Source organism: Aythya fuligula, chromosome 7, assembly GCF_009819795.1.
Source record: "Aythya fuligula isolate bAytFul2 chromosome 7, bAytFul2.pri, whole genome shotgun sequence".
Taxonomy (NCBI): domain Eukaryota; kingdom Metazoa; phylum Chordata; class Aves; order Anseriformes; family Anatidae; genus Aythya; species Aythya fuligula.
In genome coordinates this window covers 20989241-21007865 of record NC_045565.1, presented here as the reverse complement: position 1 = coordinate 21007865, position 18625 = coordinate 20989241, and the positions used below count along the sequence as shown (strand labels likewise).

Below are 18625 nucleotides of genomic sequence, written 5' to 3'. Positions count from 1 at the left end.
ACCATGGAAGTAACAAACAGTCCTTAGACTGTTGATAAACATTCCTGATAATGGCACAATGAAAAATTAGAGAAGCTAGCATGTCCAAGATGTTAAAACTAGGTAGAGAACATAAAATCTGCAGCAAGTGTCAAAAGCCCTCCTTACCACTGAGCACATAATGCGTTCTCTCTCAGTGGGGAGGGAACCACTGAGACCGTCACCCAGTTCTTGTGCAAAAGACTTAATGCAAGGCATACATGATCTCCATCTGTGGCACAACCTTTTCCTTTGGCACCTCTTTGTCATACTCAGAGCAATCCCAACAGTGGTGACACAAACGGAGTGGTGAGCATGCTACAGCCCACCAAAAAGGCCAGGGTAGAAATTAAGCCAGGCTGAGCAGAATGAAAATCCAAACCCTTCCGCCACATAGCATGCTTCCTCTCTGTTTTGTTAATACATATTGCAAATATTTGCAGCTACCTTCACACGACTACAAGCCTTTTCCTCACACATCTGCCAGTCTGTAGACCTGAATGTGGCAATGCAGCTGTGATTTTGACTCCTATTGATCAGAACAGCTAAACGGGCTTTTGTGGTCAGGAGCTAACCTATAAATGGTGAGGTCTTGGGGAGTTCAGTTTCTGAAGGCTGAGCTGTGGTGCCTGACTTACTGCTAATGGGCAGGTTTTCTTCATTATATTTTACTCTGATTTCTGATGGCGGGTGTTACAGGCATGGCACTGTTTATAGTTCACTTAAACAAAGTGTTCGGAGGCCAACCTATTCCACAGGAATTTGCCCAATACAAAGACCACTGTGTGCCATACAGAAGCAGTTTTGTATTTGTGCTCTGAGACTTTGAATTTCTCCAATTAGTCATGCTGGTGTAATACTTCTGTCTTCAAATTTGTTACAGCAGAGAGTAATTTGCCTCAAATATGCATATTTCTATTAACATAATTGTTTATTTATTCACCAAATAAGTTGAAGTGGGTGATGGTTATAATTATGTTACTGTCCCAATCTCACATTCATGAAATCAATTTTTGAATTCTCAAAAGTTGTTTTAAGCTCAGCATTATTTGATGTCTCCGACTGAATTATTTCAATTGAAAAAGGACTTTCTGACCCAATCGCACTTCCTGTTTGAAGTTCTGGATAGCGACAGCAGTCTGTTAGTGAGTTGTCAACCTGCCCAGATGGTGAATATCCAAGAACGCTGAAAGAGCTGAAGAATAAACAGGCTGATCTACTAAGAATACACAGTCCCTCATTAAAAGCCATTTATGTGCAAAAGAACTGGAAGTAACAAATATCGTGCCTATTTTTATAAAAAGTTCATGGGACGATCAGCAGAGTTTCAGACCAGAAAGATCCACATTTTTATCCAGTCAAATATCAGAAACAATAATTGAAAATTGAAGAATAATAATTCAGGAGAAAGCAGATAACAGAACAAGTGTGACAGACTGACTACTGAAGTTCAGGGTCCATAAATGAAAAACACTATACATAGAAAAGAAATGCTTGCAACCTTTAACAGTAAAGAAAATCAACTTGACATCATTGTGAACAACTCAACAAGAAACTGATCTCAATATATATACAACTATAGGAAAAAGCACATGATGTTAAAACACATACAGAATAGTCAGGAGAATGTAACACTGCATGTTACGGCAAAGCAGTGCTGTTGCCTCATCTGAGGTCCTTCATGTAGTACTAATTCACTCCTCTTGAAAATGCACTGTGGAACTATTAGGGACTCAGAGAAATGTGGTAGATATCATTGAAGGTATGGAACAGGATGATGCTTGATTTTGTCAAACCCCGGGCCATAAAGAAAATACTTTCCCCCCCCCAAAAAATTAAACATGGTATTCACTGCAATTGGCCATTATTGAGAACAAAAACATGACATTCAGAAAGCAAAGTCAATCAGTTACATGGACAAGGTATATAAACATTTTAACTCTCATTTTAGTAGTTAAAATCATTTATAATTATTAGGGAAGATGAGGTCCTTTACACTCTGTCAGAAGCATAGATATTTGGGACAAAATGATAGCCAAGAACTGGATTATGAATTTGTTTCAGTGTGGCATTTCCTATTTTCAGTCCTTGATACAACACATTGCCTAGAAATTAGTTCAACTTTGGTGAGAACTGCAAAACAATATATGTAAGATGTACACATGAATGTCAGGAGCATTTAAAATACTGAGAACACAAACACAGGGAAAATCTGGGAGATACCAGAAACATATGTTTGGAGAATGGCAACAATTAGAAAATTTTGGCAAACTGTTTGCAAGTGCTTAAAAATGTAATTGCACAACCTTGGCTGGGTTCAGCTATGTAAGTCCTGACAGATATGGGCTCCCTTGGGAAGAACAGAACTCAGTCTTCTTATAAGTTTAGCAGAGTTGAATATTAGAACTATAGAAATATCATAAGCAAAGTATTTTATAGTTGAGCAGGTAATAGCTTTGTCCTGTGAATAATTTCTAGAATATGAGAAAAGATCACCAATTTTAGATAAGACAAAAGAACGAACAAATGAACACTAGGAACTTTCCAAACAATTGTGACATTTGAAAGCCCTATCCTGCTCCTTCTTCCCCTCCATATACAATAATATAATGATACTCCCCATTCAGCAAAAACACGGTAAATGTGTTGCTCTGGAGTGCAAAAGAAAGGAAGAAAATGAATGAAGTTGGAACAGAAACAGTTTGTGGTCAGGAAATCTGCTTAGTTTTGGAAACCTTAATTGGACCTGTGAATGCCTAAGTTTCCTGATGTGTAGAAAACTACTGAAAAGAGAACATCCTTTTAATGCTTATGCGTTTAAAGACTACCTAGTTTATAAACTGCAAACACCACTAAAAATCCACTGCTTTTAAATAATCCATATGCAATGGCAAGAGTCCAGTTTTAAACCCTATCTTCAATTTGTCCTTAGCATTATTTAAGATAACAGTAACTCCTTCCAATGAAACTCCCTTCAGGGCTGGAACTAAGAAAAATATCTGGTACAGCAGCAGCTAGGGAAGCTCTGCCTTTCTATGCAGGGATCTGGAATACATCAAACCGTAGCAGCAGTACGATAATCATGTTGTATTAGCTTGAACCAAATAGGAAATGAATGTTTGTTCCAGAATTACAACTTATTTCAGAATTTCTGTAAAGTTATTTTGAGAGCAGTGACACTACCAAAAGATCTAGAAATAATAAAAAAGGAAGCTAATTTCAATTGCTTCTCAGAAAATCCTGCTGTTGGGGTGGTTGTGCATGTTGTCCAAAAGTATGCATAAATATGCATGTAACTAAGTAAAATTGAAAAATCAGTTAATTCAATGGCACGAGCTGCATCTTGGCAAAACTATTACAAATCCACTGTGCTACAGGGGTATCACTGTTTACAGCCAGAGCTCCCTTCAGCCAGTAAGCTGAGTTTTGTTGAGAGCATCTTTGTGTCCTTCCTGTTCAAAAAAGGCAGCCCTTGGAGGAAGGGTACAAGCTCTGTGTGTGCTCAGTGGTGGAAGTTTCCTTGAAATTCAGCTGCATGCCAGAGGCACTCCTCCCAAAGACAAGGACAACCCAGCAGTGTCTTGAGGACACCAATTCTTGCATTTCAGAGCATTACTGGTTTAGCTGAGATTTCAGAGGGAGTAATTGGCTTGTATGTATCATCAAACCCAAGCTCACTTCATGTCCACTTGCTGGGCAGCCAAGAACAGCTTGCAGTGTTCAGCAGACTGCAAAAGCTTGCTCAGCCCATTCCTGAGGGGCTGCCACACTGGCATGGTTAGCAGAATCCGAGCTCGCTGAGGTTACAAGGACATAAAAATAACTTCTGAGATAGAGCAGGGTTCAGCGTCCTGCCTACTTGGCCAGAGGCGATGCTTATAAAAAGAGCATGGGAAATCCACCACAATGATATCTCCAGATATCATTGCAGGGAAGAAAAAGAAACCATGTTTCCTGCCTTAAGGAACTACTCTTGTGGACAGCAAAATCCCTCAAATTGGGTACATTCTGTGTGCATGGTAGCAACAGGGTTTATTTTTTCCATAATGGGGAGTTCTGTTCTGCATTGCAGCTCCTGGAGGTAAGGAAGGAACACTGATTTCATTAAAAAAAAAAAAAAAAAAAAAAAAAGACCCCATGAATATTTGTGACTTTGATGAATGGAAAGGATTTTAAAACCAGTTTTGCAAGTTTTTTTTTATTATTATTATTATTATTTATTTGTTTTGTTTTGTTTTGTTTGTTTGTTTGTTTTTCCATAAGAAAAATTGTTAAAGTTGCATTTCAGATCATTTCACTTTGAACATGCTAGTGCAAGCAAATTGAGAGGCACAGGAATTGCACTAGCATGTTAGGACAAGATGAGAGGCATACAGGCTGAATCATACTGGTGTTTTATATATAGCACATAAATATGTTTTATATAAATAACATAACTATATTATTCATATACTTGCATGTACATGGTAGGGGCCCAGTATGCTAATATTGATTCATCACCTGTGACAAGCGAATGTACATTGTGTGTGATTTTTGTTCTGGGGAACAGTAGAATCCAAGGAAGAATAATCTCCTTTCAGTAAGGAATACAAATGAATGCTTAATAATTCATAAGAGATGGAAGTGAGGAAGTTTCCCCCTTCCTGGCCTGCAGAGCAGCCTCAGGCAGATAGCTTAAAGAATAGGATATGTACTAGGTAAGTGCCAAGAAATGCAATTGTTGGAAATAGTTCTCTCCCCTGCCGCAAAGATAGACTGCACATTCAGTCATTCCTATCGCTGAAAAAATCAGTTCAGGTGACAATGAAAAAATATAATTGAAATAATTATCTCCTCTTAACAGCCACAAATGCCATTATAGAACAAAACAAAACAAGCAGAAATGATTGGTGGCAATTTTGAGCAATTTCCATTTTCCTCCACTCCTTGTGAGCTCCAACACTCAATGGTTCAGATCAGCTGCGCTTCTACTGTTTGATTTTTGTACTGTACTGCCTGCCAGAAAAGAAATCTCTGGAAAATCACCATGAACGTTAAGTTACATAATCTAGTTTTGGTTATCCTTTTTTCTTTCTTTTTTTTTTTTTTTTTTTTTTTTTTTTTTTTTTTTTTTTTTTCTCTGCAGTGCTGACTGCCATGAAGAAGGAAATAAATGCTTCACTTTTTTTCTGCCACTAATTTCTAACTCGGTAATCTATAGAGGGCAGATATTTAATCATTACATTTCTATTCAAACATGTTGTAGAATGGTAACTGATATCGGTTGCCTACTTCTGCTTTCTCTATCTGTACTTCAAAGAGTGTATGCCCTTGCCTCTTTCAAGACCTTTGGCTTTGACAGCTGCATTGAACAAGATTATACAATAATCTCTGCTGTATATAAGCAGCAATACCCACTAAATAACCGGACAAATTCCAAGGCAATTACCAATAAATCCTCCAAGAGACTGGTGGAAAAAAACAAGTTAACAAAATTGCCAAACATGATCTTTTTCTAAACATCCACAAATTGGGATGGATTTGGGAAATAATTTAAAATGAAAAAGATGTTGGGCACTGACAGTGTCGAGATGTTAATTTTAGCTATTTCCAAAATAAAGCATTTAATTTCAGAAATGGCAAAATGTTTATTGGTACTGTTTTCTGCAGAAAAGTTTTCAACTCTATGTCTAGAAAAAATATATATCTAATAGAAGGTGGTGTTCCCCCTCCTCTTTCCCTCTTTCCCTATAATCACTCACTATTTGCTTGTTTTCAGAATACTACATTCTCAGTCTGGACACAGTCCTTTAAAAACATTTGAGAAGCACTAACCTAGGGGAATATGTACACAAATACTAGTGTGATTCTTCCTTCTCTTATATACATCAAATGCCATCTTTTTTTTTTTTTTTTCTTCTGGATTCCTTATACAATTCTTATTTTATTTCAGTTCATAGTGCATTTCCATATAAACAGAATGATTTTACTCTTTATGAGTAAATAAGAATCGTTCAAAGGGAACAGAGCTTTATTTAGTTTTATAGCTAATCTCATAATGCTTTGCATTGCTAGAATAGTACTGACACATCAAATCAGAAAGTACAGTAAGGGAAAGGGAACACACCAAGGTTGGAAACTTGCAAATTTTTACTGCTTAAATGGCCCCAATAAACAACTGAAAAAGGAATGACGACAATTACAGTGTTACACTGATGCCATGATGTAGTATAAAAAAATCACGTGTGCTTTTCTGGAAAATTTTTACATATAGGAAGGATTCAGGTATCCTCAACTGATGAAATTACGCTGTATAGCACCACTTAGCAGAATAGCACCACACACATTTCTTTTTCCAGAAAGGAGATTTTTCCAGATTCAGGCTTTCACATTGTTGCTTTGCCAAGTTTATATTCAAAATATACAAGTTCTCCTAAAGAAGTAAAAGTAATAGCCTTGAAAACATATATTTTGACTAACACTGATAGTTTTAAACATATAGGAATTCTATTTGTACCTTCACTGTGTCACAGAATAAACTATGCATGATTTAGTTTTCACTTGTCTTCCAGCATGTTGGTTAAATCCCTGACAGACTGACTTTCAATCACATCACATTGTCTTTTGATGGCATAGCGTGTCTATCACAGTAATATTACTTTTGCTTTAAGAGGGAACGCAACTGCAATTTATAAAATCACCATTTTTATACAGGAAAACATTTTCAAGATAGCTTGCACATTTTTAGATATACACATGCCATGGTTGTGTATACTATCATTGTGTTTGCAGGCTCAGAAATTTTTTATGACAGTTTTTTTATTTTTCTAATTTGCACACTATTAGTAATCATCCCAAAGGAACTCAACTGATTCTCTGTCAGCAGTCTAATTCAGGTAATTGAAGAAATTGGGCATACAATCAATGCACTTGTGCATGCACCCGAGATACTGAAAATACACCTGAGACAGAGGTACATGTGTATCACTAGAGGTGTAAATAAACATTTACAGTTTAAAACTCTCTTCACTGAGACTAACTTAGTAAGTCTTGCCTTATTAGCACGATGACAACAATCTGTAAGATTTCACTGCAGCAAGACTGCAAGTGCTATTCTGTTCCCTCTGAGTACCAGGGCAAACACCTGCTACTGCGAGTTGTAAAACTTACAGTAGTTTGGCCTATGGCAAATAGATTTATCATCAAGAAAAACAGTACCGACAATCATTTTCTTGTCTGTTAGTGAGCTACCAAAATACACACTATTGGTTCACTTAGAGGTTTATGTCCTTCAGTGTACAGAAAAGGATAATCGGAGAAATAAAGAGGAAGAATTAACAGAAAAATTATCTTTTTTTTTTTTTTTTTTGGTCCAAGATACATGGGAACAACAGTCTTTTCCACTCAAATGGATAGAACAGCAGCAGTTCATACAGATCTTATCTTCACTGGGCTGAGACAGGACTACTTCAGTGAGAGTCCAGTGAGAGGACACTTACTCCTAGAAGGAGCCAAAAAAAAGATACTCTTTTTTTTCAAGACAAAGGACCTTTAATCTCAATTCACTCAGGATATGAGCAAGGAAAAGAGCCTTGGAAGCAATCTCTAAATCACAACACTCTGATGTTTTTGAGGATTATCAGGCCTCCATAGGACACACACAGCCCTGGAGAATGGGGACTCTGTCTCTTGATCAAACCTGAAATATTACAAGCAAGGTTCATTAAGAAGAACCACTTAAGCATTGCTGGAGTTCTGGAATAAAGATGTTGTAAAGTCAGGCAACATCAAACCCAACTTCCTGTTGGTTTTGCTTTGAAAGGATTTGGGGGATATATTTAACCTCCTCCAGACAGAATCACAGAATCGTTGTTGAGGTTGGAAGGGACCTCTGGAGGACATCTGCTCCAAGCCTTCTGCTCAAGCAGGGCCACCTAGACCAATGGCTCAGGACTTTGTACAGACAGCTTTTGAATACCTCCAAGGATGAAGACTCCGCCACATTTCTAAGCAACCTGTGCCAGTGTTCAGTCACCCTCTCCATAAAAAAACATTTCCTGATGTTCGGATGGATCTTCCTGTGTTTCAATTTGTGCCTATTGCCTCTACCCAAATGCTCCCTGGGGTTCTGTTCAGACTCAGATTCCCCCAAGGATTTCTCATGATTCATAATTCAATATGAGGTCAGTTTTTAGCATTTCTCTGTACAAGTCTTGACCTTCATGCCTAACTTTAGAAATGCAGATGTCTCTTAGGCATGGCGAAGCAGAGCCATTTCCTGTCCAACAGTAAACAGAATTTGTTAATGATCATCCCAGTATTTAACTATAACCAAACCGATAATAACTGTGAATAAAATTATTTGTTCACCCTGGCAATCTACTGTTCAGCCTTCCTTGAATAAATTATGTATAATGAAGTATTATAGACTTACATATACATATGTATATCAACCATATTTTATGTATGCATAGAAACCATAATGATATGTATGATTGACTGGCTCTTGCTCAAGGTGAGCCTAAAGGGCTGTCTGGTGAGGTGGACTGAAAACAGGCAGAACTGCCAGGCTCAGTGGGCTATGATCAGTGGAGTGGAGGCCAGTAACTGAGGGTGGAAACCAGGGATTGATACCAGGACTGGAAGTGTCTAACATCAGTGCAAGGAAAACACGGACATAACAGTGTGAGTCTAGCAAAAGGCCATGAAGACAATTAAGGTACTGAAGTATCTGTCATACAAAAAGAGGCTGAGAGAAGAGACAGTTTTGGGGATTCTTATCAATATGTATAAATATCTGACTAGGGGAGAGGGAGTGGGGAGGGGATGTCATAAAGACCATGGAGCAAGGCTCTTTTCAGTGGTGTCCAGTGACAGGACAACAAGCAATGGGCACAAATTACAATACAAAACAAAAGAAAATCCATTTAAACATATATATTTTTTTCTTTTCTATTTTTTTTTTTTTTTTTAATCTGTGAGGGTAATTGAATGCTGGAGCATGTTGCCTAGAGGGGTGGTGCAGTCTCCATCTTTGCAGATGTTCAAAACCCCAAAGAACACAGTCTTGAACGACCTATTCTAGTTGGCCTTCTTTGAGCAGGGGACTTGGACTAAATGACCCTTCAAGGGACCAGATAAGCCTACCAACCTCAGCCATTCCATGATTTCCGAACAACTCTGAATTGACTATGAGTTTGAATGAATGACCTGGGCAATGAACCTCCTTAATGCTGCAATGATCATTTATTTTATGGCATTCATGTGCAGAGGTGAACTGCTATTAGAATGCTCTTAAGAGATGGATGCATTTCAGGAGCTGATCTATTTTGGTGCTAAACCTTTTCAGAAGGAAAGGAGCAAATGCAAGTTTTATTTACTGTGTTGCTTTTTTTGCACTAGCCTATATTGGTTTTAAAGAATTTATTGCTAGACAACTTAAATCTCAAATTAAGATCTTAAAATTGGTTTTAAAGAAGTAGGGATTTTTATAGAATAAAAGCCATCAGTGCAATTTGCTGGTTTTATTCAAATCTTTTACTATTTTTGTAGGTTAAGTAGTATGTAACTGTGCTGGCACAGCTGTGTTGATTGCACTGGGCTAGACATAACTGGGTGTGTTCTGCATGCAGTACCCAGAAATTCAACCTGCTGCCTTCCCTGCCTGTGCTACAATGCTGCCCTTACGTGAGACAAGGAAGGGCTAGTTCAGTTCAGAACTAACTGGGTTTATACTTTTTAGTTCTCACTAAACCTCCAAGATGCAACAGTGCTTCAAAAAGCTTATTAGAATATCTCAGAGTTGGGTAAAATGAATGGTGTGATAATGGATAAAGTTCTTACAATCTCAAAGAAAACTCCCATGGCTCTCAACAAAGTTCACATAATTGCTTTGTCATTTGTGCCTGTTTCTGTTAGAATTTCTGAAAAGTCACTCTGAGTAGTCAGAGACAGTGCTTGCAGGCAAGGTGATGGAAACCTAACACCAGAAGATTGATCACCAGGCACACAGACCCAGACCAGATGATTCATTAGAGTACTTTACTGTAAAGTACCTGTCAGGTCTGTATCTAAACCTGTAATGTAGTACTGACTTGTTTCTCATATTTATAATGACAAAAACTGTCTGCTTAAATTCTGGATGTGGACTGAAAAGAGTATTTATTCGAAAAGAACAAACCATGAAAACTCTCTGTGTGACAAGTGCTGACTATACAGAAGGTGGCCCCCTCTCTGCACTTATAACATGAAAAGCACCTTAAATGAATACCACTCCAGCTGGTATTGTAGATTATTTTTATATATGTGAGTATATAGCTATGTATTTTCTATATGTGAGTCAGAATGGTCAAATTGCCCAAACTCTATACAACTTTTTTTTACAGACTTTGTGCTCAGGGAAGATACTATAGGAGGTGCTTACTGCTCTGCTGCTGGCTGGAAGCTGGCAATGTGCTGGGGAAAGGAACAGCTAGTTCCCAGCATAGTGTTACACAGACGAGGCTTAATCTATACTTGAAAGAGCTGCATAAAACATTGACTTGTCACATTTATGCAGCTACTTAATTTTCCAATCTAGGGCAGTCTGACTGCAAATTACATTTGCCTACTGGTTAGTTTGGGCAGCTGCGCTGTCATTTTGGAAGCGCTCTCCTTATTCAGAAAAGAGGGCTGTACTTTACAAACAGAATGTGGAAGCTTTCAAGTTGAGACAAGCCTGGCAGTTTCACTGGCAGTTTGACCAGGAGCAAACAGAACACTTTATGTATCTTGGCATAAACAAGTACTGCCCTTAGTTGTTTTGTTTAAAGCCAGACACACAGGGCAAGAAATGGGGGGGGGGGGGGGGGGGGGGGGGGGGGGAGGGAGGAAAAGGAAACAGAGGAGGGTGTTGCAGTCTCCTTGAAATTGTCTATGGTGCAATTTTGCTTTGGGTTTAGGAGCGGCAGAATTATAAAATAAATATATAATCTGCATATTTAACAAAGTATAAAACTATAAAAAATAGCCCCAAGCCATGAGAACGCATTAAATTTCATTCTGTGCCTGTAGTATGGATTAAATGTTTTGGCTGTTTTTCCTTACTAAAAACCAAGTGCTGCTTCTGCTGTTGCTGGCTCCAGAGCTCAGCTACCTAATGCCATCATTAGGTAAGAGACAGAACCTTTTGTGGGTGCTTGTGCTGTGCAAGCCTGGCCAGGGAAGTGCCAGGTCTTCTTTCTGGAGGCCTGACAGATTGCCACCCTCAGGATGGTTGAGAAACACAATTTCCACTGCCGCTCTTCACTGACACCTCCCTGGGGAAGAATAGTTGTGGCTTCTTGTGGCGATCCAAGAAAGAGTGACCCAAGGTACAGCAAAGAGTACGTTTCTGGGGAAGGCAGTGGGCTTCCAAGTGCATTTGCACTTCCTTCTAAATTAAGTCAAAGTTAAGAATAATTTGTGAAATAATTCTGGACATATTAATCAAATGCTAGCTCCTAGATAATGAACTACTTATAGCCTCCGGTGGATTAGCATAGACTATAAAAAGTGCTACATCAGAGACAAGGAAAGCTTGAAATAGTTTTCATGACTATATTGAGTGAAAGCTTAAAATACTTTGTATGAAATAGCTTATATTTACCATGTAGTACTCATTTTGCTAAAGGTATATATTTCATTTCCCTTTGTTAACAATAAACACTAATTTACGCAACTAAAAGATTAGTGCGAGGATAAATCTCTTATTGGAGATTCATAAGATAAATTCCGATTTTAATTATTGATAACAGCTCAACTTGCTCAAAAGGGGAAGAGTTTTAGAATTCAAAATTTATTGTGTTGCTTTTTCTCTGTGCTCTTAGATGGGTAAAGGGGCTGCTCTACTTCCTATTCATTTTGGCCAGATACCCCTTCTGATTCTTCCGTGTAAAAATATAGGCAGAATTGCTTTATTTAAGGAAAATATACTATGAGGAAGTGGTTAAATGATGTTCCTACCCTGCTAACCACCCTGTGAGGCTTTCCACATGCACAGTGAATGCTTTTCCCCCTAAATGCCTTTTGACCTCTATGGATGCAGCTGGTGCACACTGCAGCTCTCTCACAGAAGTGCCACTGCTCGTAACAATTAAATTTTAATGGGCCCGTGGAAAGAAAGCCGAGCTGTTCAAATCGGTGCAGGGCTTCGAACTGTGCTGTAGAGAACAGCTGAAATAAAAGGTCAATTATATTAGATAAAGAGCAGCGCAAATCCTCCCGTGAGCGGGCGGGAGGAGCTGATAGCATGAGGCAGCAGTCCCGTGTAAGCGCAATGTACTTTTTATTACGGGCTCGGGTGACGTTTCAGCGTCCCTGCACAGCCCCGCGTCATCCTTCTCCACACGTTTATCCCCTTTGAAGAACGCCGCCGCGCCAAGCTTGCCAGCGCCGCCCGCCCGCGGCCTGCACGGCCACCAACGTGAGGGCTCCGCGAGGGCGCCAGCAGCGGGGCCCGGCGGGGGGCGGCCCCGCCGCTCTCTCCGGCGCGATGCGGGCTCCCCCTCCCGAGGCGCCGCGGCCTCGCTCCGTCGAGCCGAGCCCCGGCCGCCCGCCCGGGCACGGCTCTGCGGGTCCCCTTCAGGCGGCCACCGCTGTCCGAGGGGGCCGCGGGGCAGAGCCGGCGGCGCCATCCCGCCTGCCCTGGATGGGTTTGGCTCCCGCCGTCCCGCGGGCAGGTGCCCGTCGTGGGACCTGGACGGGGACCGGCGCCCCGCGGGAGCCAGCCGCGGTTCGGCCGTAACCCCCCGCCCCTCGGGGGCACGGCGCTGCCGCCCCGGCCGGGGGAGGGAGCCGGGCGGCGCTGGGCGGCGGCACCGCATGCGCACCAAGCCAGGTGCCTGCCGGCTTGCGAGGAGCCGGCGGCATCGCACGGAGCGCGGCTCCCTCATGGTGCTGTCTCAGGCCGGCGAGGCTGCCGCTGTCCCGGCTGGGACAGACAAGGAGCTGGAGGCGCCGCCGGGGCTGGAGGACGATGCGGGCACGGGGCAGCCCTGCCTGCACCCGGCGGCACCGGGCATGGAGGCGGTGGGCGCCGAAGAGTGCCGCGTTTGCGGCTGCTGCTCGGGCTCGCCCTGGCCGCGCTGTTGCGGGGCACCCGGTGAGGAGGGCGGCAGGGGCAGGGGCTGGGGCTGGTGGCAAGGGGGCAGCGTCCTCCTGGCGGGGCTGCCCGCCCGCGGAGTGACATTGCCGCCGGGACGGAGGAAGAGGAAGCGGCCCCGGGGGCCCCGGCTCGCACCGCACCGCACCTGGCAGCCGGCGGGGGCGCGGGGCGAGCGCCTTCGGCCTCACCCTCTTCTTCCTCTCCCCGCTGCCTGCCGCTCCGGGGCGGCCACAGGTGTTGGGGTTCGCTTCTTCTTGTGAAGTGAGGCTGGTTTGGGGTGGATCCAAGCTGCAAGGGTCAGCTTGCAGCGCTGTGCATGTTTTGAGAAGGCGCATCGCTGCCTTCCTGAAAGTAACGGGGAGGGACTCTGCTTACAGCTGTGACTTCCCTGGTAATTCCTACCATACTTTTGTGTGACTGTATTCTTCTTCACTTTGTCAGTCTCTCACTTTACTGTGTTATTTTGAATTGATGAAGCCATAGCTTTAGTGCAAGATGTACAACAACATGTTTTTCTAGGCTCAATGTGGCTGCCTTTTAAAACATAAATGCTAGCTTAAAATAACTTTAAGTCACCTGAAGTACTTAAATATACTTATTTTTTAAGCAACTATGTTGGGGAATAGTTCCTATTAAATATGGACTATAATTAATTTTCCAGTAGAAAATGTATAGAATGGCAATCCTTGTTAAACGGGGAGCTATGGAGAGGCCAGAAGAGATGGCAGACCAGTGAAGTTTACATTAGTACTGAGGCAAAGCTTGGAAAAAACAATATTTGAAACCCCAAGAAACTTGCAGTTAATTTGCGAAAGAACTTTTTTTGTGTGTAATCAGTCTAGCAAAATGTTGAGTCAATGGGTGAACTTTATGAGTCATGCCTGTCTGCATGACCGTGGTTAGTTCATAGGCAGGCTGTTGTGCCCATGGTGCTTTCCTGTGGTCTGAGAGAACTGTTCTGGTCCTTCTTATGTGAAGAACAGATAACCTTCTCCTGGCTTTCCTGAAGGTCGGGGAGAAACAAGTTCTCACTGACTTCTTTTCCCATGGCCTATCATGCCTCTGCTACCGCTCTTAAGTTTGCATGTATGTAAGAGGTGGTTTGATTTTTTTTTTTCTCAATATATATTTTTCAAGTATAAAAGATGTTGGAAAGCATGGCATTAAAATGCAAAGAGAATTTGCACAGATGATTGCGTGCAGTGGGAGGCATTTGACTAGGACTTGAAACAGGAGTGGAAGATCGTTTGAAAGCTTTATTCATGGACATAGCCAAGGAATGAAACTGGAAGGCCAAGTCTAAAATCTATAGCCACTCAGAAGAGAGGATGGGTACTACTTGAAACTTTTTCAGACAGCAACACTTTTAACAAAAAGTGTGAGTGCTTGAGTGTCTTGATGGCATGGGATTAGCATTTGGAGGCCTATCATTCTGCGGGATGGGAATGTTATCTTAACCACACTTTGTCTTAGGACATGTTTTGAAACAAGTACTTTAGAACTGCAGTTCTTGTTTTTGGTGGAGGAACTTGCACCATTTTATTTTTAAAAGGAAATAAAACTCTCTCATTGTGTTGAGCATATGCTTTGGCAATATGAAACAATGGTTTAAATTCTAGTATTACAAGATGTCCTTTCTGGTAGGTTAGGTGTATTGGGCAGCTTACAGAAATGAATTCCTTTTGGTTTTTCTTTTAATCCAAAGCTTAATTCTGGGTGTAAGATCCTTTTAGCTTGCTTTGCTGTAATTTGACTGGTTTTCCATTTCAACACTTCCATTATTTAGATTGGCTTCATTCTGTAGTAATCAGGCAAGCTATCGTGCCTGAAATAAGATAATAGCTCTGTTTGTGCTGTGTTCTCCTGTAAGCCAGGCTGCATTTGGATTTCCCATTTTGCTCATTGGCCAGTTTGATTCCCCTTGCTTTAATATTAGCGACTTTGTTGATTTTGTATTTCTTTTGCATGACTGCATGGATTAGGACATTATGTAATTCACTAACGTTTTTTAAATCTGCTCTGTGTGATGGTTGGTAGACGTCTATGACCTGTGTTAGTGGCAATTTTAATAGTTCCTTTTATGTGAGTGACTGTTGCTAAATAGAAATATTTCTATCTAGTAGAAACTGCCATTCATTTTCAGCTGTTGTGTGGCTATATTTCTTGAAAAGTAGGCCTTCTGCCTATTTTAAATCCTGTTTGCTGTTGTAAAGCCTGGGTCTTTAGAGCTGTTAAAGCAGGAACCAATGCTGTACCGAATTGTCAGCCCACAGTTACAGCTCTGAGGCAGTAAGAAAAAGGCCCTTAGTCTTGAGAGCTGATCTCAGGGAGGATCAAAATGGTTTGTGACAAGTTCTGTTAATTAACAAACAAAACAAAAAACAACCTTCAAAACCATATGTAGTTGCTAAGCAACTCACAGCAGTGCCCTGCTGATAATGCTTCAAGGGATCCGCGAGGCTCTGTGGCTGCTGCGCTGTGTGCTATGAGGCATCCTTTTATCAAAACACCGCTTTGTGGATGTGGAGTTCACTGTTATCTTTAGAGGGTGTTGTAGAAGAAAGGGCAACCCCCGGTATTTTAAGCAGACACAAAGAAAAAATATAGTGAGGTAACATCCTGCTCTGATCTCGAGAGAGGTACTTTTCCATGGCTTTCACCTCTGAGTTTGGTGGCAGGACTGTTCCTCTTATGCAGCAAGTAATATTGGGGGAGGAAAAAAATATATCTGGTTTCTTTGGAGACAGCATTGAGGTCAGCAGAGGCTCACTCTCTCTGTTTGCTTTCACTTTTTATATTTTCTTTTTATAGTAGAGGGTGGAGAAGATGGGTGGAACGAGGAAGAGTATGTCACTGAAGTGAAGTAGGCCTGAAGCAAGCTTGAATAGAAGCCATTAGACTTAGGAACTGCTTCAGGAGGAGTAAGTCTGATAGATAAGTGCAATCAAAGGTGAAGCTAAGGTCTTCATGGAAGTTTTATAGTTACCAGTACTTTGTAGGAGGCCAAAGGTGTTTTAAAGCTAAGCACCTTCATTTCTTCCAGTTTAAAATGCTTGATATTTATTTGAATAAAATACTTATATAATATCTTGCTGAAAGAATCTAAAACTCATGTAGTTCTAGATCAAATTTAGGGTCATCTAGCTGTAAAATACATGTGAGGTATAACAGAAGTGTGGTTCTTTATGCAGTTTTTACCTGTACGTGTATGTGAGAAAGGAAACTGAATTGTTGCTTAGGAACCTTAATTCACTTATTCAATAATCCAGTAATGCCCTGATAATGAGTTTTGGTATTTCATAATCTGACCATGGCCCATTTTGCAGTCAGTTTTATTTAGTGACCATGGGCGGTAGTCAGAATCGCACAACTAGTCCTGTAATGGATATCCCAAAGTGCAGTCATGCCTCAAAGAAACCTGCTAACTGACATACAACTATGAGAAATGTAGGAATAGTTTTGCATCCAAAGTGTTTTATCTTTTATCTCCAGTTTTAAGGAAAAAAGGGCTGTGGTGATTAGTGAAACATACTTTCAAGGTAGGTCTGGTAAATAAATGTGGTATTTGCGTTTGTTTCTTTTGCTTACCTCTGTGTACTGCAAGAATGGCTACAAATGTACACAGCACTATGGTATGTAAAGACATCTAAAACAAATCCACTGATAGCTGGACAGATCAGTACTAACTGGAGTTTTATCTGTTGCAGGAACAAAGAAGAAAGCTGCCTGTCCAGGACTTGGTCTTTTTTATACCTTACTGTCTGCCTTCCTTTTCTCAGTGGCCTCTTTATTCCTTAAAAAGATAGAAGATGTACATTCAGTGGAAGTGAGTGCATTTCGATGCATTTTCCAAATGGCATTTGTTCTTCCTGGTTTAATATACTACAAGTAAGTGTAGAAAAAATATAAAGTTATTTATTAAAAGTAGATATTGGAACTATCACTCAATAATTTGGATCTTAAATCAGATTGTGATATTATTGTTAATCTGACTTTGTATGCCTAACTGTGTTGTTTTGGATTAATTGATAATTTCTTATTTCAATTCAGAAAACTGAAAATCTTTCACTCCCTGAAATGTAGAAATTAATTCATGGAAGACCAATACATCTAATGTAAACTCTGTAGAAGTGTTGTTAAAAATAGGAGATAGTTTGTTGATAATTTTGGGGTTATTTGCAAGCACAAAATTAATACTAGAATAGGTTCCTGACATTAAATGTGATTGGCATGTGGTGGTGGAAATAAACGGCTCCGTGATCAAACGTTTAAGTGTTTTGATGTTTGAGATACGTCCCTCATTTGGGAACTTTTGTACAATAATGTCATTGGCTTGCTTATATCATGACCAACGTCTGTTTATATTTTAATGTGACACTCTTGTTTTTCTTAATTTTCAGAACAGGGTTTTTGGGACCAAAAGGTAAAAGAATTTTTCTTTTCTTCCGAGGACTCCTTGGCTCTAGTGCAATGATTCTTCTCTACTATGCTTTCCAAGTAATGCCTCTAGCTGATGCCACAGTTATAACTTTTAGCAGTCCTGTTTTTACATCGTTGCTGGCATGGATCTTTCTCAAAGAGAAATACAGTATTTGGGATCTTCTGTTTACCCTCTTCACAATCACTGGAGTGGTTCTTATTGCCAGACCACCATTTCTGTTTGGGTCGAACGTTACGGGGATTGAAGGAAGTTACGCAGATCATCTTAAAGGAACTATTGCAGCAATTGCAAGCACAGTGTCATCAGCTTCAACTTTTGTTATACTCAGAAAGGTGGGAAAATCTGTGCATTATTTTTTGTCAATTTGGTATTATGCAGTCATTGGTTTAATTGGATGTGTTATAGCATTGTTTGTTATGAATGAATGGCGTTTACCATATTGTGGTAAAGACAGAGTTTTTCTAATATTGATAGGCTTATTAGGATTAGGGGGTCAGATATTTCTCACAAAAGCATTACAGATAGAGAAAGCTGGACCCGTAGCCATAATGAAAACAATGGATGTGGTGTTTGCTTTTATTTTACAGATTCTTTTTCTCAATCATCTACCAACTTGGTGGACTGTGGGTGGTGCTCTTTGCGTAGTAGCTAGTAGTTCTGGAACTGCCATTCGTAAGTGGCGGCAAAGCTCAAAAAAAGCTAAACAAAATGAAATCTAACTACACAGACACTGTTTCATTACAGAAATGAGCAATCTTGAAATATATAAAATATTTATTTCTATTTATTTTAAATATTTCATGAAACTATAGTATCAAACTATACCTGATAAAAGTTGATTTTTTAAAAACAAAAAAGAAAATGCTTTAACAACTGATTAGGTATATGCTTTTTTTCTTATATTTAGGCATGCAAATATATGAAGTAGGAAGATATTTAAAGGTTGCTTGCTTTCCATCTAAACTGGACAACAGTAGCTGGACTTTTATTTTCCTAAACTTCATGTACCTACTTCTCTACTTTTTAGATCCTTTCTCTACTCTGAGCTGTGAAAATAGAATTCT

The 18625-nt window shown here is 40.3% G+C and overlaps 1 protein-coding gene across 1 annotated transcript; it reads left to right on the top strand.

Annotated features, from left to right (window-relative positions):
- The first annotated feature begins 12837 nt into the window (after window positions 1-12837).
- SLC35G1 (solute carrier family 35 member G1) lies at window positions 12838-18339 on the top strand. The gene is made up of 3 exons (XM_032191428.1): window positions 12838-13117; window positions 16828-17008; window positions 17521-18339. The coding sequence occupies exons 1-3, from the start codon at window positions 12838-12840 to the stop codon at window positions 18278-18280; spliced, it is 1221 nt and encodes a 406-aa protein (XP_032047319.1). The 3' UTR covers window positions 18281-18339.
- Window positions 18340-18625: the final 286 nt, after the last annotated feature.

What these genes read in the sequence shown, in the direction of transcription:
- SLC35G1 (XM_032191428.1), top strand. Translation starts at nt 12,838, where the DNA reads ATGCGCACCAAGCCAGGTGCCTGCCGGCTTGCGAGGAGCCGGCGGCAT. An exon ending in GCGCTGTTGCGGGGCACCCG is followed by an intron (nt 13,118 to 16,827) that starts GTGAGGAGGGCG and finishes TATCTGTTGCAG; the next exon opens with GAACAAAGAAGAAAGCTGCC. An exon ending in CCTGGTTTAATATACTACAA is followed by an intron (nt 17,009 to 17,520) that starts GTAAGTGTAGAA and finishes CTTAATTTTCAG; the next exon opens with AACAGGGTTTTTGGGACCAA.